The 27,593-nt window shown below is 38.6% G+C and overlaps 1 protein-coding gene across 1 annotated transcript in view; it reads right to left on the reverse strand.

The window, feature by feature from the left end:
- The window catches only part of LOC126088260 (spatacsin), a 388,646-nt gene that overhangs the window by 213,253 nt on the left and 147,800 nt on the right, over positions 1 to 27,593 (reverse strand). The window contains exons 13-16 of the mRNA XM_049906389.1: positions 25,145 to 25,795; positions 20,746 to 20,916; positions 20,043 to 20,257; positions 8,906 to 9,186 (exon numbers count right to left, since the gene is read on the reverse strand). Coding sequence (XP_049762346.1) covers positions 8,906 to 9,186; positions 20,043 to 20,257; positions 20,746 to 20,916; positions 25,145 to 25,795 — 1,318 coding nt within the window. The remainder of the gene's footprint in view (positions 1 to 8,905; positions 9,187 to 20,042; positions 20,258 to 20,745; positions 20,917 to 25,144; positions 25,796 to 27,593) is intronic.

A 27,593-nucleotide genomic window follows, 5' to 3' on the forward strand; every position in this document is an offset into this window, starting at 1 on the left:
AGAATGATGGGATTCTGTTACATGAAATGTCGTCTCTGTTGCCTGAATGCAGGAACGTGCAGCAGTAGGCATTGTCTATCGCCACCTTTGGTGGTACAGCAAGATGCAGTATTACACCTTCAATATCATACACCACAATCAACATCACCTTCCCAGCATTTGGTGTAGCAAGCACTTTCTGTGGACAAGGAGAACCAGGATGCCTCCATTCACTGAACTGGCATTTCAAGTTTGTTTCATAAGAGCATGCCCAGATTTTATTGATAGTGACAAAGCATTGAAGGAAGTTGTCATCTTTGCTTTGATAACACCTCAAAAAATCCTGTGCAATGGTACAGCAGTGCCATTGTTGCACCTCAGACATTTCAAGGGATATCCAAAGTGCTACAGTTTTGCAGTACCTCAAAATGAGCAGAATGTGAAGCACAATCTTGTGGCATACTCCGACTCCTGCTGCTAACTAACGCACATTCCAGCATCAATCAGTGTCCAAAAAGGAAGCAGGGAGCTGAACTGTATTGTCTTCTATATGGATTATGCCATATGGGGGTGATCCTTCACAGCATCTCTGCCTACTCTGAACGCTGTAACACATCATGCAACTGTGCTGTATGGCAATGCTGAGTCAACACACATTTCACGCAGTCCCTGGAAACATTCTTGCATATTCCAACATAGTGTCTCTTCAATTTTGAGGCAAGAACATTACTCTTTCTTTGTAAACATGATGTTAAGGTGGTTGCACTACTGCTATGACATTCAATGGTCTACACACTACAGAAGCCTGACAGAGGACTATCTCTGCTCACTGTACAGAAAAGCCATCTCACAGGCCTTCATTGTGCCAACACAAATTGCACCTCACCAACTTATTGGTTTGATGTTACAGCAATGTTACCGCTACTTTGTATTGAGCCCTTGTATGGTTACTAATATACATAACTTTAAATACTTACTAAAATCTGAAGAGGAGTTTTTGGATATGATTTATTCTACCATAAACATGTTTTCAAGCCACTGCAGGATCATCATCAGATGCAGGTATTACAAGAACATTATGCTGTGGACCAACTGTACCTATATGTCATGCTGATGACTGCAATGCCTTGTATCCATATCAAATCTGTTCCTATATTGTACATTATCAAGCAATGTACACAACAATAACAGTATTCAGCTGCACTTAGTCAAAGTGTAAAACCAAGTGCAGCTAAATATTTTGTATAGTTGTGTACATAGCTTGATAATGTATAGATATAGAAATGATATGGATACCATAAGGCAGTGCACTCTTCAGCACATCATCTAGCTGTACTTGATCCACATCATAATGTTCTTGTAATCTGATGATGAGCCTGCAGTGGCTTGAAAACAAGTTTATGGAAGAATAAATTGTATCAAAAATAAATAAATAAATAAAAAAGTGAGTGGTTGTATATTTGTTACCAGATAAATTGCCAAATAAAGTCATAGTCACAGTTCATCATCCACAACGGATACACTGAAATTATATTTTGTATTTCTGGCCTACATAACTGACACCTGAATGAAATTTTCACTCTGCAGCAGAGTGTGCGCTGTTATGAAACTTCTTGGCAGATTAAAACTGTGTGCCACACCAAGACTCCAATATGGGACCTTTGCCTTTCGCGGGCAAGAGCTCTACCAACTGAGCTACTCAAGCGCAACTCTCGCCCCATCCTCACAGCTTTACATTCGCCAGTACCTTGTCTCCTACCTTCCAAACTTCACAGAAGCTCTCCTGCGACCTTGCAAAACTAGCACTCCTAGAAGAAAGGATATTGCAGAAATATGGCTTAGCCACAGCCTGGAGAGTGTTTTCAGAATGAGATTTTCACTCTGCAGTGGAGTGTATGCTGTTATGAAACTTCCTGGCAGTTTAAAACTGTGTGCCGGACCGAGACTCAAACTCAGGACCTTTGCCTTTCATGGGCAAGAGCTCTTGCTTACCTTCTCAATCCTTACGCACTATGTATGTCGGCGGGAGCAGAATCATTTGGCAGTCAGCTTCAAATGCCAGTTCTCTAAATATTCTTAATAGTGTTTCTCGAAAAGAATGCTGCCTTCCCACCAGAGATTCCCATTTGAGTTCCCAAACATCTCCGTAACACTTACATTTTGTTCAAACCTATTGGAAACAATTCTAGCCACCCTCCTCTGAACTGCTTTGATATCTTCCTTAAATCCGACCTGGTATGGATCCTGAACACTCAAGCAGTACACAAGAATAGATCTCACCAGCATCCTACATACAGTCTCCTTTACAAGTAAACCACTCTTTCCTAAAATTCTCCCAATAAACTGAAGTTGACCATTTGCCTTCCCTACCACAGCTTTCACATGCTCGTTCCACCTCCTATCACTTTGCAACATTACGCCCAGATACTTAAATGACTTGACTGTGTCAAGCTGCACACTAGTAATACTGTATCCAAACATAAAAGTTTTGTTCTTCTTACTCAATAGTGGGCAGTATTAACTGTATATATATTCTATACATTAGTTATTACTGAACAGTTATTTGTCACTATGAATATGATAGAAGCAGTCTGAAAGTCTTTGCAGAGTTTAGAATGCACATCAAGTTTCATAATTTGCCAATGGAAAATGCTGTCCTCCTCCAGTTAAAGAGTACCATAGCATCCTACAATGGGCATAAATACCCAAAACATGCAATACTAGTTGAAGTGACTTTAACCTACCAGGTGTAGACTGGGAAGTCTATGGATACATTGCAGGGGGCACGGACAGACAGTAGCATGGAATTTTACAGAACATGTTTTCTGAAAACTGTCTTGAGCAGCTAGCTTGTCAGCCCACATGCAATGGAAAATGTTAGATCTTGTAGCTACAAATAGGCCAGATCTTATCAACAATGTCAGTATAGAAACAGGGAATAGCAATCATGATGACATTATAGCAACTATGGTTATGAAAGTTAATAAATCAGTCCTGGTTCCAGTAAGATGGATGCAGAGGGATTATTGGCAAAGTTCAAGCATATTGTAAATCGCGGTCTGGAGAGTTACATGCCTAGTAAGTGGATGAATGATGGAAAAGACTCACCATGGTTTAAAACAAAATTCAGAAGATGTTGACAATGCAGATGCTGTTGCACTCTCAGTTCAAAAGAGAACACACAAACAATAATAAGCAAAGGTTAGTAGAGATTCGGGCGCCTGTGAAAAGTTCTAGCTTACAACTACCACCGTCACACCTTAACAAAAGATCTGGCACAGAACCTGAGAAAATTCTGGTTCTATGTAAAATTGCTAAGTGGGTCTAAAGCTTCCATTTAGTCCCTTGTTGACCTGTCTGGTGTGGCAGTTGAAGATAGCAAAACGAAAGCCAAAGTTTCAAATTTCACGTTCGAGAGTAAGTTCACACAGGGGAATCATACAAGCATGCCATCATTTGACCACATACTCCTGTATGTACGGCATAGAAACAAGCATCCCTGGCACAGAGAAACAACTGAAAGATCTGAAAGCAAATAAGTCACCAGATCTGGAAGGAATCTTAATTTGGTTTTACGGAGAGTACCTTACGGCACTGGCCCCTTACCTAGCTTACGTTTATCATGAATCTCTCGCCCAGCACAAAGCACCAAGTAGGGTGACCAACTCTCATATCTCCTGGGATCACCAGCATTTGAACTTATTTTTTCATAATCTCCTGATTTTTTAAAATATTTTTCAAGCATTTAAATTTTGTGGGCATGGACAGCATTTACTAAAATATTGGACATCAGAGACAACTGATTCCATATCAACATTGTGTCTATCGACTATCTTAGAAATGGTCAACCAACACTTTGCAGTTACACATGACTTCGTTTCAGTGCCACTGCTTACTGTGAATCATTGTTCAAGATTTTATGGTGAGCAGTGAGGACAAACCTAAAACTGACTGAGGCAAAGTCTGTTGAAAAATATGTGCTCAGTATTTGCAATGTGTAATTAAGTAATTATCTTTTACAAATACCGTTTTGATTTTTGGTGAAATTTTGCCTCGCTCTTAATCTCCCTTATTTTTTGTCAAGTATATACGTATCTCACTTATTTTCTTTTAATAAAGTGGTCACCCTAGCCCAAAGTTACTGGAAAAAAGCACAGGTGAGTCCTGTATATAAGAAGGGCAAAAGAGCAGATCCGCAACATTTTCTTCAGACTGAGAAGCTTATGCCCATGAATCAGCACTGTTTTAGAAAGCAATGCTTGAGTGAAACTAAGCTTGCCGTTTTCTCACATGATATACTGTGAACTATGAATGAAGGGCAACAGGCAGGTTTCATGTTTCTAGATTTCTGGAAAGCATTTGACATAGTGCCCCATTGTAGGCTGTTAATGAAGGAGAAGCATATGGAATAAGTTCACAGATATGTGAGTGGCTCGAAGACTTCTTAAGTAATAGAACACACTAAGCTGTCCTTGATGGCGAGTGTTCATCACAACAAGGATATCGTCAAGAGTGCCACAGGGAAGTGTGATAGGACTGCTGTATTCCTCTACATAAACAAACAACTTGATCACAACTGAGTGACTGTAGGAAGATACAAGATGACTTACACAAAAAATGGAACAAGCATGTGAGGATTGTGGTGAGGAAGCTGAATGGTCAACTTTGGTTTACTGGGAGCTTTTTAGGAAATTGTGGTTCATCTGTTAAAGGAGACCACATATAGGGACACTAGTGTGACATATTCTCAAATAGTGCTTGAGAGTTTGTGATCCATACCAAGTCAGATTGAAGGAGGACACCAACGCAATTCAGAGGTGAGTTGCTAGATTTGTTACTGGTAGGTTCGAACAACATGTAAGTGTTATGGAGATTCTTTGGGAACTCAAATGGGAATCCCTGGGGGCTATGCAATGTTCTTTTTGAGAAACACTACTGAGAAAGTTTAGAGAACTGGCATTTGAAGCTGACTTTCAAATGATTCTACTGATGCCAACATACATTGAGCATAAGGAGCACAAAGGTAAGGTATGAGAAATTAGGGCTCATGTGGAGGCATACAGACAGTCATTACAGTCATTTTTCCCTTGCTCCATTTGCGAGTGGAACAGAAAAAGGAAATGACTAGCAGTTGTACAGAGTACCCTTCGCCATGCACCATACGGTGGCTTGTGGAGTATCTGTGTAGATGCAGATATCACTCGATTCACGAAACTTGAGAGATAATAGATTTACATTCAAGTTAACTGAAAAAGACAAATTGAAGAAATGAATGCAGCATGAAAATATGAGAAACAATACAACAAGTTGTAAAGTACATCCAATAAGCTTTTATTTCAACTGAAAGCAATCTTTTAGTCTTCAAATGATTTTTTTGCTATCCAGTATCTAGTTTGTCTGAAACTTTCTATGCTGTAAATAACACACTAAATTAATGATGTACATTTTCTAAGTACAAAATTTGAGAGCAACCCCTTCTAGCTTTCAGTGAACAACAGATCCAACATCTCAGTCCATCATACGCCATAGAGATATTGTACTTCATTTTTATTTATGACGTATTAGTACAGAAAGAGCTCTAATGCACTATAATGGACAAGAAATAATAAAGAAATAAAAGTGAGATGTTTTAACACATAATGTATTATCATTTCACTGACTTTTGTAAATATTATGGTAATGATGTTAACATTTTTCTGAACTTTATTATTATGAGAGATCATGAGGGATTGAAAATTAATTTCTTCATCACACTGTCAATGAATGGAACTTAAGTGTGGACTTATTAACACTACAGGAATTACAGATTTTATCTCTACATGCACACAGTTCGCAAGTTATAAGACGAATACAACAGAGACAGAGCTCGTACCTTTCTTAAATTCAGATTCACCAGTTTTTCTCATAAGTGGACAGACTAGTATTGTCACTGAGTAAATTGTACTCTGTACTGAAAGTCACAGGTTCAACAAAAGAATGAGTAAGAAAAAAGATCACTGCATGGAGAGGAAGGAGAACAAAACAAGATGATTTCATTCCAGAACAACTATTAATAAATCTCCAAGATAAAGTCATGTCATGTTAAGGAATCATGGGACGTGAAAGTGAAATATTACATGCAATTGAAACATGACACAAAAACATGTACAGGAAGCATATAGTTTCAGAATAAATATTTTACTAGACATCAAAACTGAAATTATGAGTAATGAGTGAGTAACGTACAAGATGAAGGTTCTCGCAGTTTCCAAATTTTTCATTTCACTTTGCAGAAAATTTTAACATCCATACTGGATACAAGATGTTCCACAAACTCAGAAATAAGTAAAGTGTAATTTTAGCCAGTTTTTGTAATTTGTTTAGAAATATCTTCATCTTCTCTTCAGGTATTAGGCAAGGATTTCCTGTTATGGTACCCATCTCTGTCGCAGTCTTCCTCTCTCTATTCTCCCATGGAACTTATAATTTCTTGCCTCTAAAGGAAGTCTCGCACTCTCCATTCTTTGTAGATGTTCATTCCATTTTCTTCTGTAATCTCGAATTTTATCATTGAGGCTAAAGATTTGCAGTTCTTTTCTAATATCTTGATTTCTTAGCCTGTCTTCTATTGTGGACTTATTAACACTACAGGAATTACAGATTTTATCTCTACATGCACACAGTTCGCAAGTTATAAGACGAATACAACAGAGACAGAGCTCGTATCTTTCTTAAATTCAGATTCACCAGTTTTTCTCATAAGTGGACATGTTTAAAGACTTTCATTTCTTGTGCCTCAATCCGGCTTTCTTGCTTCTTGGTAATCACCCATGCCTCACTTCAATAGAGCATTGTGGGAACTGCAACAGTTTTGTAAAATTTAATTTGAGTGTCTTTCCTTGTTTTGATTTTAGGTTCCAGTTGATTGTTCCACATACCCAACTGAATTTACTAAGCTTAATTTCAATATCTCTGCTGTAGCCATACGTGACTTCACATCCGAGGTAACTGAAACGGTTCACCTGCTCTAAAATCTTCTGATATATCACTATTTTGGTTCTAATTGGTTCTTTCCCCATGAAGGCCATTGTCTTAGTTTTTTTCTTTTGAAATTTCCATGTTAAATTTTGCACTTATCTGTTTTAGCAAGTAGAGTCCTCTCTGAAGGTCACCTTCCTAATCTGCTAGGATCACTGCATCATCAGCATATAGTAAATTATTTAAAAGAATGTTCCTATCTAGGTAGATGCCTTTCTGAAATTCTGATTTCCACTTATGTATTATTTCATTAATGTAGATGTTGAATAAAGTTGGAGAGATGCAGCAGCCTTGTCGTACCCCTTTGTTAGTTGGTACCTCATTAGTTGTTTTACCATTGAGATCTAGAGTGACATTTGTGTCTTGATACAAACTTTTTATCGTATTTACTAGATGCTTTGGATATCCGCAATTCATCATTATTTCTCGAAGTTTCTATCTATTGACTTTGTCAAAAGCTTTTTTAAAGTCAATAAAAGCAATGTGCAATTCTTTATTGTACTCTCTTGGTTTTTTATTATATGCTGTAGATTAAAAACTGCATCTATCGTGGAGCGTCCTTTCCTAAAACCCATTTGTTCCTCATGAAGTACTGCTTCTGCTATGTTTTTAAGTCTAGTATTTAAAATCTTAGCATACACCTTGTATGCCGAGTCCAGTAAACTTACTCCTCTGTAATTACTGCATAGGCAATTATCTCCTTTTTAAAAATTGATATCACTCTAGCTGTTTTCCAGTCTTTGGGAGTACTCTTCTTCTTCCAACATTCATTGAAGAGATATAGAAGTCATTGGTGTAGTGTCATTCCTCCATATTTTAATAATTCAGCATTGATGCCGTCTTTTCCTGTTGCTTTTCTGTTCTTAAATTCTGTTAGTGCAGATGTTAATTTGTCAAATTGTATTTCATCAATTTCAGTTTCATGTGCTGTATGATCATACCACAATTCACTGTAATGGTTTGTCCAATGTTCTTCTTCAATACTATTTATTTGTATCCTCTCTCTTTCTGTTGTGTTTAAGGTTTTTAAAATCTTATATGCCATTTGTTGTCTTACATGGATATCATGTTCAATATCAGAAATAAACCTATCCCAATGTACTTGATGTGCTTTTCTTACTATACATTTAGTGTTATTTCTCTTCTCCTTATAGTACTGTTTGTTCTCAATAGTGGGGTTGCTTACGTGTTTTATATATGCATACTATTTTTCTTTGACAGCTTTCATTATATCCTCATTCTAAATATTTAGGCCTTTTCTTTTCCATATTCTTTTCTTTTTACCAAGAGCTTCTCCTGCTACTCTGCATACAGTATTCTTCAGAGTTTGCCATTCTTCCTCTATATTGTCCTTAATTTGTAAGTTTGCTAGTTATTCATTTAATCTCCTTTGGTACAGGTGTCTGATACTGTCCTCTTCAAGCAAGTATACCTTATAAACGCTTTAATCTTGTTGGTTTGTTACTTGTTTAGTTATTTTCTTCCATTTTGTGAAAAGATCTATTCTGGAGCTTAGTAAGAAATGATCTGATCATGTATCTTGTCCTCTATAAACTCTTGTGTCCCTTACTTGCCCCACTAGCTTATCATTAACTAAGATGTAGTCAATTATTGATCTAAGACCTCTGCTAGCCCAAGTACACTTGTGTATATCCTTTAAAAAAAAGTGAATTTGTGATTTTTAAATTGTTATAAGTGGTAAAATCTCTTAGTAATTTTCCATTTTCTTTACATATTGGTTCTCCAAACGGACCAATAACATTTAGAAATATTAACTGCTAAAAACACACATTTAAATGGGAAAGTGGAGCATTTGGTTAACTGAGAACCTGTACTCAAGGGAAAAAAATTCTTTGCTCCACAACCACATACAAATTGCCTATATATTTTCATGTAATATGTTGCTTACCTGAGGAATGGGATACTGATGGATATCAATGAACATCAAAAAAGGCAACCACATATCTTTCTTGGCACAACAATTCAAAAAACCTTCTGGAAGTTTTATTTTGTGGATTTTTGCAAATTTTACAGCAAGTTCCCATTGAATAATTGCTTTTATAACAACGTTTTCTGAGTCACTGTCAGAATGTGGAATTTCTGAGTCACACAGCAATGCAGATTGTAACAAAGATAAGATTTCAACAGGAGCCTCAGGATTTTTCACAATTAGTCCATGCATAAGCAAAGCTGTAATAGAAATAAATATTTATTTTTTATAGGCACACAAAATATATTACATCAGTATACAGCATTTAATTCTACACACAATGAAGTGACAAAAGTCATGGGATACCACCTAATATCGTGTTGGACCTCCTTTTGCCTGACATAGTCAAGCAACTCAATGTGGCACGGACTGAACAAGTCGTAGGAAGTCCCCTGCAGAAATATTTAGCCATGTATCTCTACAGCCATCCATAATTTCAGAAGTGTTGTAGGTGCAGGATTTTATGCATGAACTGACTCTCGATTATGTCCCATAAATGTTCCATGGGATTCATGTTGGGTGATCTAAGTGGTCACACTATTATTTCAAATTGTCCAGAATGTTCTTCAAAAGAATTGCAAAAAATTATGGTGCGGTGGCATGGAGCATCATCATTTACAAATATTCCATCACTGTTTGGTAATGTGAAGTCAATGAATGGCTGCAAATTGTCTCTAAGTAGCTGAACATAAACATTTCCAGTCAATGATTGGTTCATTTGGACCTGAGGACCCAGTCCATTTCATGTAAACACAGCCCACACCAGCCTGCACAGCACCTTGCTGACAACTTGGATCCATGGCTTCGTCTGGTCGGTACCACACTCAAGCCCTACCATCAGCTCTTATCAACTTAAGTCAGGCCTCATCTGAGAAGGCCATGGTTTTCCAGTTGTCTAGGGTCCGACTAATATGATCATGAGCCCAGGAGAAGTGCTGCAGGTGATGTTGTGCTGTTAGCAAAGACTCTTGCACCAATCATCTATTGCCATAGACCGTTAATGCCAAATTGCACCACACTGTCCTACAGGATACATTTGCTGTACATCCCAAATCAATTTCTGTGGTTATTTCATACGGTGTTCCTTGTCTGTCAGCACTGGTGACAACTCTACAAAAACGCTGCTGCTCTCAGTCATTAAGTGAAGGCCATTGACCACTGCATTGTCCATGGTGAGAGGTAATGCCTAAAATTTTGTATTCTTGGCACACTCTTGACATTTTTGATCTCTGAATATGGAATTGCCTAACAATTTTTGAAACAGACTGTCCCATGTGTCTAGCTCCAACTACCATTCTGTGTTTAAAGTGTGTTAGTTCCTGTTGTGCAGCCATAATCACACCCAAAAACCTTTTCGCATGAACCACCTGAGTACAAACGACAGCTCTGCCAATGCACTGTACTTTTATGTCTTGCATATGCAATATGACCACCATCTGTAATATGCATATAACTATCTCATGACTTTTGTCACCTCAGTGTACCATATAAGAATAAAGAAAAATGGCAAATCACCATAAAATTCACAATGTATCCTGGTGTCAGTAACAGGAAGACCTTCACTTATTGGGTATTTTGTAATTAAGTTTTTTCAATTAGACTTCAGTTGCTAGATCAATTCAGAATATCAAAGGACTTTTATATTCTAATTTAAGAACTTCAATACTGCAGTTAACAGTAACTTCAGAAGACTACTTTGAATATTTAATATGTCCACTATTAGTACTGATACATTCATATTGATCGGCAGCACCAATGTGAGCACGGTAGAGCTGTTCTGGCAACATGTTAAGCCTCGTTTTGGCAGTGCCTTACAGCATGTAAATACAGAGCTGGAGATGGCCCCGAGGATTGCTGACTGGACACACATTGCACTGGTGCCAGTGGGGACTACCAGGAGAAGGGGCTATGCTAGGCATGGTCTGAAACTCAACTGAACAGGTAAAGGAAGGCTGTCAAGAGTTGTTTAGTGAGAGTATAGCAGGTGGGTGTTTGGCCACACATTATTGAATAACTCTTGTCATGGATAGGAGAACTGGGCCTTTTTTAGGATAAACCACGTTAACAGGCCCCCCTTTCTTAAAAGTATCTCAACCAAATAAGAGATTTATTCATTGTGTCACCAGAAAATAGAATGTACCATACTGGAGTGCACAAACACCACAGAAATTTGATTAGAATTGTCAATCGGTAATCAAAACGAGGAGTCCATTAAAAATAAACTCCAGCTTGAAGTTTAATTACTGTGTTTGAACAGCATAGTACTATGCATTACAGAGCAATGAGGCAGTGATAATGAATCAGAGCATATAGTGCTATTGTCATATGAACTTGCAAGCTGCTACTGTAGCACTACCAGAAAAGGTAGGAGATCTTGTATTTATATCAGTGATGGCACACTTTTTAGAGCTGGAGGTGATATGATCATAATTAGTGCAGAAAAATATTTTGAATTGGCAGCCACTGAAGAGACAAAGCTAAATACGCACACAAAATAAATCATTGTGTGTGTGTGGGGGGGGGGGGGGGGGGGCGTGCGTTTGCGCGCATGCACATGTGTGGCACTAACCTAATTTCTTACACAGATTCACTGATGTCATGGAATGAGTCTCAGACCCCGAAATTAATATAACAACACATGGAGGCGTACATATAAACACAGGCGCATTGACGGTGAAATTAGTAATGACTTTCTAAACGTTTTGAGCATCTTTTTGCGCAACACAAATGTTAAACACTTTTACAAGGGTAACAAGAATTTCAGCATCAGTTTTGACCATGTGCAGAATTTATAAAAGATAGTCTTTTGGATTATTATGACCAATAATAATGTTAAAGATAGGCTTGGTAAAACCTGCAAAACCGCTGTCATAATGCTAGATACAAACAGTAGTGTGGCCACCAAGAACAAAAGTTTATTGATCCACTTTCAACTTCATGACAAACATAGATGTAGTACAATCAGCAGAAGAACATGAATGAGAAGCAGTGCTGGCTGCAATGTCTTTGTATAGAGGTGGTCTCCAGTAGGCAGCACGGCAAATGTCGTGCCGTGCTCAATAGTCTTGTGACCCACCACAGGTGCCTAGGGTGTGTGGCCTGTGCAGCTGCCACTGGAAGTCTATTTGAAATGTAGCACACCTGCAGCCTGAAGCCACAGTGCATATCCAGATGTTGCATACAGGGTTATAGTACGCCTCCCCTCTTGGGCAAAGGGCACTCCTCTGGTACAGCATCGGGCCGACTGATGATGCATCCATGGCCTCTACGACGGGCGCCACAGGTGATGATGGTAGCAGCAGAAGGAAATTTTGGGCTGGAACTGGTTAGTAGGAGCAGAAGTAGCGTGGACGCAACATTGACAAGGAGGTCATGTACACCCCCACAGCAAGGTCACTCCATTACACCAGGGCAAGCAATGAGGGAGAGGGCAAAGAAGGAGGGGGGTCGTTGTGGCAGCAGAACTGTGGCTCTCGCCATGGTGGGAGGATGGAGCTGATTGTGATGGCATTCCACCAGGCCCTCAGAGGTGTGCACCTACAGAGGCAGCAGCTGCAACAACTGTGGACCATGGCCAGACTCCTTTTCAGTTAGCGGCCAAACCCCCAAGTCCAGACCATGGAGCTAGAAGCAAACCATGACGATGGACATTGGTGGGGCAGCACGAGAAGGTGCATACGTGAATGGCTACCATGGAGCATCTTGGCTGGACTCCGATCCACCACCAGCACAAGGATAGAGGAACTCAAGAAGCATGTCAAGGTGTTTTTTGCGGAAGAGACCATGATATATTTCTTCATCTGAATCTTGAACATGTGGACAAGTCATGGGGGTGAAATGGAAGGGAGCCATTACGTGGCAAATGTCTTGACAGGTGCAGACATTGTGGAAGATCTGAAACACAAATTGTGGACAATTATCTGTCACAAATGCATAAGGCAATCAGCAATCCTTCAACACAAAAAAATAATTGAGGGGGGCTGAACCATAGCTGAAGTTCAAGGACAGTGGGTAACAAATAAAAATTTAGAGAAAGCATCGGCAACCGAAAACCAGTAAGAATTGAGGAATGGCCCCATTTATTCAACATGGATTCATTCCCATGATTTTGGGATGCAGACTACAGAGAGAGTGTTGCGTGCAGTGCTGCCTATTGCATAGCACATTGAGGGCCAGTCGCAACAAGATGCACAATGTCACTGTTGGTGCCAGCTCAAAACACGTGTTGACAGGACAATGACTTGGTACAGCAGACCTCCCAATGTCCCAGAGGTGGAGCTGACGAACATCCCCCATACGACAGCTGGGATCACAACCTAGGTGAAAACCACTCTCTAGCTAAGAGAACAACACCATAAAATACTGAAAGGTGGCGACAAATGGCATAATAGTTATGCAAAGGCTCAGAAATCTTTCCTGAAGTCCTGACCGGCCAACCATTCTGAAGGAGGTGAACGACCTGATGTAAAACCAGACCAGCAATACACAAATGTTGCAGTGTTATGAGATAACAGCTCTATATGAATGTAAGTTTTGTGAGTATGTGTTTGTTAGTTCTGAAAGCAAATATATGTATGACATATGTTAAACGCCTTATTGTTGTTTATATGTGCCTATCCTTTGCTTAGCACCTCTTCTGTTTCGTAAAAAGCAATCTGCTCTCATATGGATATTATATCCAGTCCTCAATTTTCCAGCAATGAGTACTGAAACGAGATACGTTTGCTGGAAATGTTAGAGTTGTAAGTAGGAATTATCAACAAAGTTATTCATTGATGGTCTCAACAATTACTGAATTATGTACCTACCCATTAGCAACTGGAGATTATCAGTAATTTTAAGGCAGTCGACATGCAGTTAAGAAAAGGACCACATGAATCTTTATACCAGAACAAGAATCTGTTTTAGAAAGTTCAACTGTTTTGCTTCATCGCAAGACAAGATGCTGAAAGTTTAATTAATGTATCAGAAATATATACAGAGGTCTGATGGTTGTTGGTCTCCGGGAAAGCAATCTTGAAGAGACCCATGAACATATTAGTATACAAAACAACAATTCTGGCTGCCATGAATGCAATCTTGATCTACACTACTGGCCATTGGAATTGCTACACCAAGAAGAAATGCAGATGATAAACAGGTATTCATTGGACAAATATATTATACTAGAACTGACATGTGATTACGTTTTCATGCAGTCTGGGTGCATAGATCCTGAGAAATCAGTACCCAGAGCAACCACCTCTGGCCATAATAACACCCTTGATACGCCTGGGCATTGAGTCAAACAGAGCTGGGATGGCGTGTACAGGTACAGCTGCCCGTGCAGCTTCAACACGATACCACAGTTCATCAAGAGTAGTGACTGGTGTATTGTGACAAGCCAGTTGCTCGGCCATCATTGACCAGATGTTTTCAATTGGTGAGAGATCTGGAGAATGTACTGGCCAGGGCAGCAGTCGAATATTTTCTGTATCCAGAAAGGCCCGTACAGGACCTGCAACATGCAGTCATGTATTATCCTGCTGAGATGTAGGGTAGAGCCACGGATCATAACACATCTGAAATGTAATGTCCACTATTCAATGCGCCGCCAATGTGAACTAGAGGTGATCGAGATGTGTAACCAACGGCACCCCATACCATCACGCCGGGTGATATGCCAGTACGGCAATGACGAATACACGCTTCCAATGTGCATTCACGCAATGTCGCGAACACGGATACGACCATCATGATGCTGTAAACAGAACCGGGATTCATCCGAAAAAATGATGTTTTGCCATTTGTGCACCCAGGTTCGCCGTTGAGTACAGTATCACAGGTGCTCCTGTCTGTGATGCAGCGTCAAGGGTAACCGCAGCCATGATCTCCGAGCTGATAGTCCATGCTGCTGCAAACGTCGTCGAACTGTTCGTGCAGATGGTTGTTGTCTTGCAAGCGTCCCCATCTGTTGACTCAGGGATCGAGACGTGGCTGCACGATCCGTTACAGCCATGCAGATAAGATGCCTGTCATCTCAACTGCTAGTGATACGAGGCCATTGGGATCCAGCGCGACGTTCCATATTATCCTCCTGAACCCACCGGTTCCATATTCTGCTAACAGTCATTGGATCTTGACAAACGCAAGCAGCAATGTCGCATAATGATAAAGCGCGATTGCAATAGCCTACAATCCGACCTTTATCAAAGTCGGAAACGTGATGGTACGCATTTCTCCTCCTTACACGAGGCATCACAACAACATTTCACCAGGCAACGCCGGTCAACTGCTGTTTGTGTATGAGGAATCGATTGGAAACTTTCCTCATGTCAGCACATTGTAGGTGTCGTTACCGGCACCAACCTTGTGTGAATGCTCTGAAAAGCTAATCATTTGCATATCACAGCATCTTCTACCTGTTAGTTAAATTTCACGTCTGTGGTGTAGCAATTTTAATGGCCAGTAGTGTATTTGTACATCTGCCACTATTTCCTGCGGTTTCCTTCTTCTATGTTTATTCCTTCTTCTTTGTTATTTTGGTGTCAGCAATACTTTTATTCTCATTCTCTCTTTCCCTTACCCCTAACTTGTCAATTCCTCCCACTGTTGTTTCTCTCACACCTTGTCTGTTGATAGTAATGTACAGTTGATTATCTCCTTGGTTTACTTTTATTGTGTCCCTGTTGCAAAGAGGTCACTGGGTACTATATTGCATAGTCATGAAATAATCCCACTGTCTCTTTTGCTGGATGGAGAAAGCTCTGTTTCTGCCAAGTCTATCAGAATTTGTTCATGAGCTTCCTGCCTCTGCCATATACAGGAGGTATTCCCTCCTATCTGTGTTTTGCCAGTGATTAACAACATTTAACATTTTCGTTCTTCTTCATTTGATGGATCAGGCTTTTCAAGTCTGTCTCATCTTTACAAAATTCCTTCCATCTCTTTTGAGGTAGTCTCGTATTTCTTCTCCCATATATTTTATAATCTAAAGGTAATTTGAGAAGTCTTTTATGCATCTATCCTATGTTTAGTAATCCCATCGGATGTGAGGATGGATAATAAGCTCACTGGACAACAAATTAAGTCAGCCTTGTAGAAATAATTACGAGTGTTATTTAATACCATGTGATTTCGCCCCTGGACTTGATAACTACTTGGATTCCATCAGGAAGTGAATCCACAAGTTTATGCAGGTACTCCACATACAGGTTAAGCCACTCGCTGAGTATTAGATCACGCAGTTCCACCAAACTCCAGGAATACTGATGTAGGAGTTTTACCTGTTGTTCCAACATGTCCCACAGATTTTCTGTGATGTCCAAGTCAGAGATTTTGCATGCCAATTGAGATTTAATAAGGTGAGAGAGTGTTCAGAAAACCAATCACATACTCTTTCAGCCCACAGAACTTTGCTGTTGTCATCTTTATGTACCTGTGTGAGCAATGGCCTCTTGCAAGGTGACAGACTCCATATGTTCGTTGTGTGCAGCTCCTATCACAATGGTCTCTCTCTAACAGGTCACGGCGGACCTGTATTCACTGCCTGCGGCAATTCCTGTCTGATTTGGAAGAAATTTTTATTCAGAAGCCATGAATTGTGTCTCCAATCCCTCTCAGTCACAATCTTTTTCTAACCAGAATTGTGGTGTCGTGTTTTGTGGCCACGTTTGTTACACCAGTGCCTGTGAACACATCAAAAAGTCCACTACGATACACCAACAAATATAGCAACTTCACACACCATACAGCCATGGGAATGATTGAACATGATTTCCCCTCTCTGCCACTCTGTCACATCCTTACATTTACTCCTCTTTACACAAAATGTCCGCTTGAAACATAAATGTCTCACTGATCAGTAATGTCTTATGCTCATGTGCACTGAATGTGTGACTGAGCTTTTGACTTGATTGCTGTTCCATCTGTAAAGGCTTAATGATTCATCTGAGCATGCACATTGGAGTGACCAATTTTTTGTCCAGTGAGCTTAGATATATATTGCTATGTGTAACAGGGCACATGTCTGGAGAGGATGCCCATGTCAGGAATGAGCCCAATATTGCAAGCCAGTCTCAAGAGTGTAGACAGTGAGCCACAAATTAGGCCACTTGACAGTGGTCTGTGCCTGACTTGCAGTGCAATTACTTTTGAGCTCCCTGGATCATCTTCAAATCCAAAAATGAAGTGAAACTAAATATGTAGTGTCCATTATTTTACAAAACTTAGAAAAATCTTGCACATAAATGTTGAATTTACCTATGTAGCTGAGAATCATCAAACTGTCACGTCTGTATCAGAACCACATACCCGAATACTATGGTATGCAACTGTGGACCATATTTTAATAATTAACTGGTAGAGGGAGGGGTAGAAGTGGAAAAACGAGACTAGGAGAGGGAAAGGTGGCCGGAGAGGGGGGGGGGGTGAGATGTCAAGAGCTCACAGCACATAATAATCTCAATCTGTTCCACATTGTCAGAAGGAAGGAAGGAAGCAAGGTTAAAGTTTAATGCCCCATTGACATTGAGGTCATGAGGGGTAGAGCAAAGATAGTGAAGGAGATCAGCCATGCCCTTTTAAACAAACAGTCGTGGTATCTGCCTGGAGCGGTTTAGAGAAATCACAGAAAACCTAAATCTGAATGGCCAAACACAGATATCAACCACTGTCCTCACGAATGAAATTTCAGAGAGCTAACCACTGTGCCATTTCACATGGTCCAAACATTCCCGAAGAGGTGTCCCTGAGGTTCAATGTGTAGCACTTCCGAATTTATATGATTCCAGCAAAGTGCTTTGATATTAGAAGATGTCATCCAAATACTGTTTTATTATTGTGGATTGAAGCACACTCCCTGAAATGTATTTCAAAAATCCTGTGTGTTTTACTGTGAGAGCTTCTGGACAGTTTCTGTGCTTCAGTTCATTATACGCATTTTGCTGCTGTGACTTTTGAGGCTTTTTTTTAGTCAAGCAGTGCTTCAATCTGATGAAAAAATTTAATGAGTCTTAAACTGTAAATACAAATTGCTACTAAGAAAATGTTTAGCAATTACTTCTGATATCCATCCTTTATAACTCGCAGGTATATATGCGATTTTCTTGTCTTCCTGTTATCCTCTTAGCATACTATCACTTATTTTATGTTGTTGTTACCCATTTTCTGTAGCACCTTGGTTACTGTTGAAATCATATACCTGTTGCTTACTGCAACTTGTTTAATAATAGTGATTTCTTTGCTCCCCTCAAGCTCACTTAATGGCTGTTCGATTATTAGAACTGCCATTAAGCAAGCAAGAGAGGAGAAAGGCTGCTACAAAAAAATTAAAACACAACAACAAAGTAAAATCAGTGATTTTATGCTAACAGGTGAATGGGAAGAAAAGAAAATCATGGATACGTCCACAAGTTATACAAGACAGGTGTCACAACTAACTGCTACAGTTTTGTAGCACCAATTTCCACACAGGGTTTAAGACTTATGACATTCTTTGATTCAGGCCGAAGCACCAAATCAATAAAAGCCTCAAAATTCATGGTAGCAAGTGTATATAAACTGAAATGTGGAAAATATCTTAAAGTTAACACAGGTCACACAGGCAAGGCAACTGAAATATGTTTCAAAGATCACACTTCATTTCACAATAATAGAACATTTGGTGAAAATCTAACATCAAAGCACTCTGCTGGAACCACTGATACACACTTGGAAGTATTACAAAATGAATCTTAAGTACGTCTCCTGACCCTGTTCGAAAAAAATTGAGATTTTTGCACACCATTTACAAGAGCCAGGCAATAAATTAAATCAGCAGAACAATTTTATAAACGGTGCATTTGTTAAAAACTTCAGAGGCTCTTCCAATAATTCACATCAACATAGCACAAATATAAGCAACAGCCCCACTCACTGAGAAGAGACAATCGCAGTGCATCATCTCACACACCAACCTAGCAGCAAAACGGCATGCAGACTGGCTTCCACACACACCGCTAAACTGTGAATTTTACAAAACCACAAAGCACAAGCAGATGCAACTAACTGTAACTGTTATATTCCATTCACTGTAATTTTAGTTGCTCACATAGTTTCAGTTTTATAATATTATTGTTTTATACCCTCTACAGTTCTATAATTCCAGTGTTTTACAGTAGTAATATTTTAAAACAATTCAGTTTTTGTTACTTTACATAACTCCACTTTTATAATTTGACTATTTTACTTCTTTTGCAGTTTACGAGGCCTCGTTCTACAATCTTAATGTTTTTACATTAATTTTTACATAACTGTAATTTTTATAAATTTAGCATATGACTGCCTCTTGTCACACAAGGTACTATAGTGTCTTGCTGACTGTAAATTCATTGTGGTTACACTATCCCTAATCCATTGTTCTACACTCTTGATATTTTAATGATGATTCTTACATAATTTTACTTTCTTTAATTTTACATAAGTATACTGAATGTAAATCCATTAAGTATACGACACCCCTCACACTACACCTCCTTGCTTTCTTTCCCGATCCCCACATCTGTCTCAATCCACTTTTTTCCCCTTTCCCCTTTTTTCTCTCCCCCTACCTCCAACAGTTACCTATTCAAAACACAGACCACAGTTGCATGCACAGTATTCTGATGTGTGGTTCTGATAAACACACAACACGTTGCTGATGTATCTACATAGGTAAATTCAATATTTCTGTACATTAATTTTCTACTTTTTATTTATTTCCTATCTCAACCATCTGTTCTTAGCATATTGTTTCACTTTTTATGTGTTTTATTATTATCAATTATTAGACAACACCTGATTAAAAATCAAACTCCAAAGAATAGAATGGCATTTGAGAAAATATCAAAAATTAACACAAGGATTGCTGGCGAAATATATATTTCATTTAGGACCTGTATTTCACTTAATGATGACATCTGAATATATACATGGCTCTACACACCCCATGGTCAAGATCATTATTTTGTATAGCAGGAAAACCTAGGTGACAAAAAAAAAAACATTAAGCCTAAATTTAATGTTTTAATTCTTTCAAATATTATAGCAAACAACGTACCAACTTTTTCCACTAATAATTCAGTATTTGTTGTGGAAGTTTGTTCTTCTGAAACCAAATAATCTAAGATTTTATTTGCAGCTGTGATATGTACTCTCATAACTTCTGAGTTGGCACCCAACATTTCCACAAATGATACACAAGCACTTGTAATACAAGTGTCTCTGAAATTTTGTAATGCCACACCATGAGCATAACTTGAAGCTTGCCTCATCCTGAAACATGTAAATAATAAAATAATGATAACAAATTCAAATAGTGAAGTAAGAAATGTGACACAACACAATAACAAAAGAACTTTTAAGTATTCTGTAATGTTACTATTTAAGATAAAAAAGCACTTTTAACTACTCTTTAATGTTACTATTTAAGCTACTTAGTACTTTAGAGCTGTTAACTTAATATTTAATGGCTTTTGGTAAGCTTGTTGTAGTTTAGTTTCGTCAAACAAAACAAATAATTAAACAAGCAAGAGATTATCTTGTGAAGGCAGATAACTACTAATGAAGAAAGTTCAGTACCAATAACTGAGCAAAAACACATTACATTCACTTTTATGTTCCTGTTGACTGCCCAGTACTGTGGTAAAGATTCTTGTATACCTTTTTTTATCTTTCATCCAGGATTTTATATCACTGTTATCAAATGAAATTGATGGAAATAAAACATCAGAGATATAGAAAGGAACTATATATAAACATACATCGTTTTTGATATCCTCTTGTGGCACTTGAACTGTTCTACTAAAAAAGTATTTGCAGCAAAACTTGGCCGTCCTTGTTTCAAATAATACAAGTAATCCAATTTACATTTGTATCCATATTTAGAGACCAATTTTGGCATTGAAAAATGTGGCAGATCCACTGCCTCAGTCCTGCAATAACAACCACAATTAATAACAAAATTTGCAGACACAGTGCCAAATTCCAAAAACTATAAAATATTATCAATTCAAATTAATAAAAGTAATATTATAATCTACAAAGAAAATCTCTCTAAAATAAAGGATAATCAAACTACTTACATTGTATTAGCACGTATCTAAACAAATAAATCCTAACATAAACACTTGCTTTCATAAATAGATGAGCTATCATGAAGCAAACCAGAGAAATGGATAGGCAAAATTTGATTATTAGGTGATTTATTTTCATCTGAGCACATCTTAATCAGTATTTTTACTTAAAAATTAAATAAAAATCAGAAGTATTTTTCAAATACTCCATATTTGCCCCTGACTGTATATTTATTACGATATCCAGTATTGCACTTCCAACATTTTGCTCATTTCAATGTGGTTATAGCGGCAATCAAGATTAATATCAACATTAGACATACCGCTGATGGAAACACAAAAGAGGGTGGTTTCATAGGTCTGGTAAATTTCCATGAAGAATGGAACATTTTTGTTGCATCTTCTTGGTTGGTAAGCTGGTTTATTCCAAGGATCGTATAAAGAATTTCAACATAGTACAACTTACAACTCAGTATTGCCAGCCATCTGAATTGGTCAGTGCACCTACTGTGATTGAAAATGGAGAAAACTGCAGTTATGAAACATTTTCATTTGAAGGGTTGGACTGCCAAACAAATCAAAACAGAGTAGGACAAAGTTCACGCAGATCCTGCACCATCACTGAAGACCATTTTCTTTTGGATTAATGAATTTAAACGTGGCTAGTCAAGCGCCAAATATGAAGCATGCTCCGGCTGTCCAACTGAGGTCCCCAGAAAGGAAAACATTGGCAAAACCCACAATATGGTAATGCAAGACTGCCAAATAAAAATTCGTGAGGTAACCGAGATTGTACGGATCTCAACTGAGTGAGTGCATAGTATTCTGCTATGAGAATTGTCTATGAAGAAGCTGTGTGCGAGCTGGATGCCGTGATTGCTCACAGTTGCCCAAAAGTGCATCTGACACATTTCAACACAATGTCTGGTGATGTTCAATCACAATCCGAAAGACATTTTGCACCAGTTTGTGACTGTTTATGAAACCTGGATCCATCATTACACACCAGAGGCAAATCAGCAGACATAACAATGGACAGAGGCTAGTGAAAGTGCACCAAAGAAGACAAAGACCATTCTATCAGCTGGTAAGGTGATGGCCACTGTATTTTGGGATCTCCAAGGAATAATCCTCATAGATTACTTGGACACAGACAAAAGAATAACTGGACCCCATTATGCTTCATTGTTCAATCATTTGAAACCTGCATTGGCTAAAAAAGAACAAGACTGGCACACAAAAAAAGTGCTCTTTCGCCAGGATAATGCAGCATCCCACACATCAGGGATAACAATGGCATAAGTGCATTAATTGGGCTTTGAACTGGTTGGTCATCCACCCTATTCATGAGTCTTAGCTCCAAGTGACTTCTTCCTGTACCATAAATTGAAACTTCAGCTATCTGCGAAGAAATTTTCATTAAATGAGGAAGTGATAGTTCTAGTCAACGAGTATTTTGCAGAGTTTGACAGAACCTATGTTTCCAAAAGGGTGAAAAAGCTAGAGGATCACTGGACCAAGTGTATACCCCTTCAAGGAGACTATGTGGAGAAATATGATGAATCGTTTACACAACAAACATTTCTTTTTTTGCTGTTTTACCAGACTTATCAAACCACTCACACAATGCAGCCATGAAAATCAAACCAAAAATTTCTCACATCCTGAATACAGAGTAGTAGTCAGCATTAATAAAAAGAATAAAAATGGCGTGAGCATCTGTGGCTCATGTCAGCCTTTATCACATACACTATCCGTATAAAGTATAAAATACATCATTGCAATATGAGAACATTGTATAAAAACACACAGATAAATGCAGCTCTGATTTTACGGCTGTGTGATGGACAAGATAAAAAAAAGTTAATTTGTGCTTACTGTACATGTCAGTAATAAAATCTGTAGTGGTCAAAACTGCTGGGAATCAGCTCTAATGTACTTAACGCCATAGCCAGGACAACATTTGAGATGCAGGCAGGAATCCTAATATGAAACTCCTGATATAAAACCTTTGCAAGCATAGATAAGTATTCTCTTAGGTGCTGGTAACAGGAAATGAAGGACAATGAAATTTTATTAACAGTGAAAAAAGACATCTGCATGTCCATAAAACATAAAATATACTAAAATGTTACATGGTCATGAAGGTACATACAACAATGTGGCATAGTTACAAAAGTTCTGGTATTACATAGCGGTCTGGACTGTAGATAATACACTGAGGTGACAAAAGACTTGGAGCACCCCCTAACATTGTGTTGCACCATCTTTTGCCTGGCATAGTGCAGCAACTTGACATGACATGGACTCTACAAGCCTTTGGAAATACTCTGCCTTGCCGCCTATATAGCCATCCAAATTGTGAAAATGTTGAGTGTGCAGGATTTTTGCACAAACTGATATCCTGATAATGTCCCATAAATATTGGATAGGTGACCAAATCATTTGCTTGAACAGTCTAAAATGTTCTTCAAACCAATTGAAAAAAATTATGACCTGGTGCACTGTCATACATAAAAATTCCATTGTTCTTTGTGAAGATGAAGTCCATGAATGGCTGCAAACAGTCTCCACACTGCTGAAAAATTCCAGTCCATTATTGGTTCAGTGGAACCAGTGGGCCCGGTCCATTCCATGTAAACACATCTCATACCATTGTAGAGCCACCACCAGTTTTCACAATGTCTTATTGACTACTTGGAACCTTGGGTTCATGGGGTCTGCTCTACACTCGAACCCTTCCATCGTCCCTTACCAACTGAAGTTGGAACTCAACTGACAATAGTTTTCCACTCAATTAGAGACCAATCAATATGGTCATGAGCCCATGCAAAGTGCTGTAACTAATATCGTGCTGTTACTGAAGGAATTAGCATTGGTCATTTGCTGCCACAGCCCATTAACACCACACTTCACTCCACTATCCTAACAGATATGTTCATCGTACATCCCACATTGGTTTCTGTGGGTATTTCATGCAGTGTTGCTTGTAATTGTATTATAAATTTTTGACATGTCTCCTGTAAGCAAACAAAATAGACTGCAAATATACGTCATGAGATGAATAAACCACAATTCCACAATTGTCTATTAGCACTGACAACTCTAGCAAACAGTGCTGCTCTCGGTCATTAAGTGAAGGCAATCATCGTCCACTGTGTTGTCCATGGCGAGAGGGAACGCCTGAAATTTTGTGTTCTCAGCACACTGTTGACAGATCTCAGAACATTGAATTCCCTAATAATTTCCGAAACGGAATCTATGATGCATCTAGCACCAATTACCATTCTGTTTTCAAAGTCTGTCAGTTCCCATCTTGTGGCCACAATCACGTTGGAAACCTACACATGTGAATCAGCTGAGTACAAATAACATTTCCACCAATGTACTGCCCATTTACACCTTGTGTATGGGATAGTGCTGCCATCTGTTTATGTGTATATCATTATCCCATGACCTTTGTCACTTTAGTGTATGTCACATATTGTATGTATGTATGTATGTATGTATGTATTTTATGTAAAATGTGGGCTCTGCGTGGGTGTGATGCCACAAGGAACCATACAGTTCAAACAAATTTTTATGTGCCAAATATACAAGCATGATCACTGTACTACTATGTTAAAAGCATCATCCTTACACTTGTTTAAGAGTATAACGTTTCATAATCTATAATGAACATGTCTTGTATTATCTTACTTATTAGGTGGGATGTCAAATGTGGAACACATGCAAACATCACAAAACAATACAACCAAACAGTGCAAACACATTCCTGTGTGTCAGACGATTGCAGCTGTAACTTGGAAATGACCAAAAGGTTGAAACTGCAATAATGGGTATTGTACGGCAAATATGAAGAGATTTAAAGGTCTATGAGTCTATGATAAATTGTACAAATTGGAAGAAGTTCCTTACATTACACATGAGAAATTACTAATGTTCAGCAAAACATGGACAAATCAAACCCAGTGCAATTTTTAATTCACACTTGAGTTGAAGATTGAGTACTGGAGAACTCAGCACATGTAATGAGTAATACATTCTACAGAAAAAAAGTGCAGGAAGTCCTGAGAAAAATACTTACTGCTGCCAAGAAAAAAATTTCTGGCTATCAAATGGTGTGCAGTCCTGCAGTAATTCATACACTGTGATATCTGGCACTTCATCAGTTTTTCTTTGAGACATCAGAGACATTTCTAAAAGAGGTAACTTCTGCAAGGTTGACTGAAAGATTTCTTTTGTTACAGGTGAGTTTTCTAGCTCCCCTTGCTCATACACAGCTGAAAGACTCTCACCACTGAACATTATCAATGCAATAACAACAAGTGGATGTTGTTTTAAAAATGTTTCTACATTGTTATTCCCTAAGTACTGTATGGTTTTAAGTATTAGATTATAAATGAATTCTGCATCTGTAGTATTAGGATTGAAATCTCTGAATGCCAGCCACAATTTAAACCAATGTAACTCGGTACTTTCACTATCAGGAAATGTTTCACACAGTTCCTGAATTTGTTCTTCCGTGTATTTACTGTCTTCCAAGCACACATATGGCAAATTGTATAATTTGTGCTTGAGTATGAGCTCTGTCAATAGCTGGTGAAGACTTTGCAGACTTATATTAGCTGTTGGTGCATTTAGAATATCCTTCAGCCTGTGTAATGATGATGCCCTGGCAAGTCTTCTGAGTATGCTGGAAATTCTAGTTTTTTCATGACTATCGAAGACTCCAAACCTGTAAAAATGTTTGCACATAAAATCATAAATGTATATTAGATGAAGGTACAATATTAGCTGAAAGAGTTATTTAGGCTGTCACAAAGTTTTCAATAAACTGGCACAAAATTCTACATAAAGAATGAATCATGGATCATTATCCATAATGATTTTCCTAAACACACATACTGTCATTGCGTATTTGGATATTCATCAATTACATCAATGGAAAACTCTAGCACTGTATTTCCTTAAGAAGAGAACGCTCCAAACTTGCACTGTCTGGGCACCATTTCTTGTAAATCATGTCTGGAACACAGACCACAATTTGTATGGAAGAGGATAACAAGCTGTAATGGAATGTTTTCATCTTTGATGATATTTCTTTGCATTACAGATGTTGAGTACAACTGGAAGGGTAAATAAAGTCTAGCAAATCTGTTGTACACATCAGTTGATTCCCAGTCAGAGCCAATATGAAAAAATAGTTGCTACGTATGTGGAAGCTGAAAGCAAAATAAAAAATACTGCAACAAGCAGTAAGCAGAGCATGTGCTTGGAAGATGCTACTGCAAGATACTTCTTTGACAATTTTAACAGTCTACTGATTCCCACTGGAAATGTTCCGTAATTTATAAGAAATTTAGATTTGCTGATGAGCTCCTTGTGACACATAAACAAACAGTTAATACATCTACATCTACATCCACACTCCGCAAGCCACCTGACGGTGCGTGGCGGAGGGTACCCTGAGTACCTCTATCGGTTCTCCCTTCTATTCCAGTCTCGTATTGTTCGTGGAAAGAAGGATTGTCGGTATGCCTCTGTGTGGGCTCTAATCTCTCTGATTTTATCCTCATGGTCTCTTCACGAGATATACTTAGGAGGGAGCAATATACTGCTTGACTCTTCGGTGAAGGTTTGTTCTCGAAACTTTAACAAAAGCCCGTACCGAGCTACTGAGCATCTCTCCTGCAGAGTCTTCCACTGGAGTTTATCTATCATCTCCGTAACCCTTTACAATTACTAAATGATCCTACAATTACTAAATGATCCTGTAACGAAGCGCACTGCTCTCTGTTGGATCTTCTCTATCTCTTCTATCAACCCTATCTGGTACGGATCCCACACTGCTGAGCAGTATTCAAGCAGTGGGCGAACAAGCGTACTGTAACCTACTTCCTTTGTTTTCAGATTGCATTTCATTAGGATTCTTCCAATGAATCTCAGTCTGGCATCTGCTGTACCGACGATCAACATTATATGATCATTCCATTTTAAATCACACTTCCAGATAATTTATGGAATTAACTGCTTCCAGTTGCTGACCTGCTATTTTGTAGCTAAATGATAAGGGATCTATCTTTCTATGTATTCACAGCACATTACACTTGTCTACATTGAGATTCAATTGCCATTCCCTGCACCATGCGTCAATTCGCTGCAGATCCTCCTGCATTTCAGTACAATTTTCCACTGTTACAACCTCTCGATACACCACAGCATCATCTGCAAAAAGCCTCAGTGAAGTTCTGATGTCATCCACCAGGTCATTTATGTATATTGTGAATAGCAACGGTCCTATAACACTCCCCTGCGGCACACCTGAAATAACTCTTACTTCGGAAGACTTCTCTCCATTGTGAATGACATGCTGCGTTCTGTTATCTAGGAACTCCTCAATCCAATCACACAATTGGTCTGATAGTCCATATGCTCTTACTTTGTTCATTAAACGACTGTGGGGAACTGTATCAAACGCCTTGCGGAAGTCAAGAAACACGGCTTCTACCTGTGAACCCGTGTCTATGCCAATC

The sequence above is a fragment of the Schistocerca cancellata genome, chromosome 6 (assembly GCF_023864275.1).
Source record: "Schistocerca cancellata isolate TAMUIC-IGC-003103 chromosome 6, iqSchCanc2.1, whole genome shotgun sequence".
Classification (NCBI taxonomy): Eukaryota; Metazoa; Arthropoda; class Insecta; order Orthoptera; family Acrididae; genus Schistocerca; species Schistocerca cancellata.